The sequence below is a fragment of the Asparagus officinalis genome, chromosome 9 (genome assembly GCF_001876935.1).
Source record: "Asparagus officinalis chromosome 9, Aspof.V1, whole genome shotgun sequence".
Taxonomy (NCBI): domain Eukaryota; kingdom Viridiplantae; phylum Streptophyta; class Magnoliopsida; order Asparagales; family Asparagaceae; genus Asparagus; species Asparagus officinalis.
The window spans coordinates 17420635-17424292 of record NC_033802.1 but is presented as its reverse complement, the minus strand read 5'-3'; the positions used below and the strand labels follow the sequence as shown (position 1 = coordinate 17424292).

General features: G+C 39.1%; 1 protein-coding gene across 1 annotated transcript in view; it reads right to left on the bottom strand.

Annotated features, from left to right (window-relative positions):
• The window catches only part of LOC109823249 (protein CELLULOSE SYNTHASE INTERACTIVE 3), a 16000-nt gene that overhangs the window by 6507 nt on the left and 5835 nt on the right, over positions 1-3658 (bottom strand). The window contains exon 4 of the mRNA XM_020389532.1: positions 3-1602. Coding sequence (XP_020245121.1) covers positions 3-1602 — 1600 coding nt within the window. The remainder of the gene's footprint in view (positions 1-2; positions 1603-3658) is intronic.

The window sequence follows — 3658 nt, the reverse complement described above, 5'->3', positions numbered from 1 at the left end:
TTCGGTGCCTAGCTCTTGGATAGACTGCGAAGGGGACTCGAGGAACGATATTAGAGGTCCAATGATTTCGCTTGGACTTAGCTTTAAGGATGCCAGACTTTGCGGTTTTTCCAAAATATTAACAAGTGCTCCCAAGGCACTTTGTTGTCCCCACATGGTAAAATCTGGTCGTTGCAATAGCATAAAAAGAGGCTCAACAATTCTTGCAGCATCTGAGCTTTTAGCAATACCATCATTGTTGGTTAAAATGCGAAGAAGATCTGCAATTTTAGAACAAACTGGACCAGGTGCTATAAGGAGCATTTCGAGTGCATTATTGATTATTCCAGCTTTGATCATATCAAGCTTGCATTGAGGTCGGTCCTTTCCCAACTTTACAAGTGCACTGATACTGGCCTCTGAAAGTTTATAATTTGACCCAGAAGTAAACCCAACAAGAAGATTGACGACTTCATATGTTGCTGCAACATCTGCATAGTGTTCTTCTTCCAGTAACCTCTCTAAAGCTAGCACGCCAGATTCTACTGCCTCATCTGAGTATGACGTCATAAGTGATACTAAGGGCTGGATGAACTCAGCAGCAGTTGGCATAGCCCGGATATTTGAGTTTCCAAACAGTAGATAGCAGAGTTGTGCAGCGTTTGTCTTAAGTTCCAATGATGAACTAAATGACAAAATTCTGTAGAGATTCTCAACTGGCTTACCTTCAGCATCAATCAAACTCGATGCCTTTAAGACACTACCAGCAGTGAGTTTGATCAGTGCACCAAGAGCAGCCTGTTGTTCCCTCTCAGACCCAATATCAAGCATGTCAACTAAAGGCTGAATAGCTTGCCTGGCCATTTCAGTATCTCTAATGTTCTCAGCATCAAAGAGCTCCTGCAATGTCCTGGCTGCACTAAACCGAGCATTCCTTGAACCCAAACGCAAAACTGCTATTAACTGATTCAATGAGCTAAGTGAAACTTCATGGTGAAGCAGGTCAGAGTTGCGGTACAAGATACCCAAAAGTTCAGTTATAGAGGTTTCTGTTGGATCTTGAGGGCTCAGAGATAGATACTTAGTCAAAGCATCGAGAGCACCAGCTTCAGCCATAGCCATTTTGTTTGCCTCGTTTCCTTCTGCTACTCGAGTTAGAAGACGAACAGCGACAGGAGGTGCACCTGGTCTATCTGGCATTGGTCTTAAAAGGTCAACTAACAAGGGTATAGACTTACGAGCAGTTGCACCGATTCTAACATCTTCAATCTCAAATAGCTGCTCTAGAACAACTTGCTCAGGGCTTTGCACCAGATTAAATTCTTTGGACAAAGCAACAAGGTTTGGCATATCAGACTCTACATGACCAAGTAAAGTTACCAGTCCTTTGACAGCACCTGAATTAGCAATAGCAAGTTGTATCCCTTTTCCTCCGATACAAGCAAGGCTAGCTATTGCCTGAGCAGCAAAGTATTTCTCCATAATTCCATGAGTCTTCAGAAGAAAAACTAGAGAAGGAATAGTGAGTTTAGTGGCTGAGGACTGGACGGCAGATGGCTCCTGGAACAAAATAGCAAGAAGAAGGGAACTTGCCCATATGTTTTCTGTATCCTCATATTCTCCCTGTAAAATATAAAAATGCATTCTATTTAAAAAACAAGTCTAACACAATCCTTAAAAAAAAAATATCAAGAAAGGAAAATAATAGAAGTTTTTCGCAAAACAGTCAAATAATTAAAAAAACATAAAGTTTATGCTGTTTTTTCTAATATTAGAAGTCTTACTGAAAAATAAGTCAGCAGTAGTAAAAAGGAATTTGTAATTTATACCTGATACTAAGAGCTTATAGTATGAGGCATCTTGCTTGTGCTTCAGACACTGTCAAAAACTTACCGAACCAATGACGTGACTGAAAATTGACTAGGATTTGGAATGTGTGATGCACACAACACTTTTTTCATCTTTCCCAGCACAAACCTTTTAATTTTTATCAAGTTCATGCACAATGCGCAAGAACAAATCTTACGAACTCCAAGTAAAAAAGTTAACTTTGTTACGAAGTTAAAATGACATAAGTAGTAATTTACTAGAACATCCTGGTAAGAGTTTTCGGGCTCAGACAACAAGGGAAGCCTAGCATTTGAGAAACACACTATGCTTGGTCGTTGCAACAGTTAGATGTGTCTGCCTCCAAAGGTCCTTAATAACTTCAATAGTACTACTTCTTCAAAATTCAAACATGTTCCACCATACGTACTTTAGTAAAGGAGATGGTTTCATCTCAGCTAGTTGATAGATACTATTTCATGTATACTAAAATTTGCAATATGTTATATGTTCCAGAGAGATTAATGACAGAAGAGAATAGTTTAGACTGAGAACTAAGAAGGTCAGGATCTTATCTATACATGATGCATTAGCAATTCATGGAGATTACCACCCTTCATCCTCATCCAATTCAATGAAATTACCCTTCGTCCTTCAGGTCTATTGGAAATTAACGGGTGTCGTAATATGGTGTTTTGTTGTCCTAGGCTAATCATGCAAATCAGGGGACAGGTAAAAAAAACGCAGAAATGAGTAGAGGAAGTGAAGAAGTGCTTTCAGGGTGCATATAAAGCATGCCTTAGTCCTCAGTGGAGTTGTATGGTCAATAAAATAGGCATGAATTACATCCAACCAAGAATGGTGAATGTAAGGAAGAAATGGAATAATAGGATAAATGTATGTGGTAAAAACCTGTGGCACCTGAATGGGAAATTCATACATGATTCAAGGCACACACAAGGGTGCACTAGGAGAAATAATGAAGAACCAGATCATCAGACGGAACACTAACTTTTTAAATGTGTGCAGATTTATGTTAAAGGACCAGACAAAGATGGAAGGATACTGCCAGCATAGAAGTGTGCATCATGATTGGAAGTTCCCTTCATAGACATTACACTTAAGAAGGCCCAACAAGATCAGTTTTGGTGATGCGATGCATGATGATGGTCTACATGATGTGCATGAACAAGTGATTGTGTTGGAGCATGTGAATCAGCCTATGTATTGGGCACTCCAATCCAACATTCCAAGCTATACATATTTGACTCCAAAGAATATTTATACTGCTCATGCTGTTAAATCTTCATGAAGTAAACTGAAAAATCCCTTTATACCCAAAAAGCAGTCTGCCAGTCTCTGAATTTGATTCACTAACTAGCATCAACCTACCTGAGTTTTGAGTTTTTTTTTAATCAATTGAGGGAACTGGCCCACTGTACAGGCTAAAACTAGTTTTTAAAAAGTACTGCCACCAATTTGTTCCACAGTGTCCTTTTCTACAAGGAACTGATATGAGCCAAGATGAATCAGTCAGAAATATAAGGGACATGCTGAGAACTAAAAGATTTAAAAGGTTTTTGGTGGAGTGTATTGGTGTGTGTTGACGCATGCAGGGAGTTCAAGAGGGAAGCAGTAAGTTTACTTGACAAATTCTATGACAGAGCTCTATTGGTGTCTCCCAGATTAGAACAGGTAGGTGGCAAAGATGAACTACTAGACTTTTAAGTAGCATCTGAACCATGTCAATTGAATCCAATAGACTACTTGTCACTCGTTCTCTACCTCTCTGCATATCATCTGTATAACAAAATTATCCATATATGTCTTATGGCTTCAATCTAGATAGTTT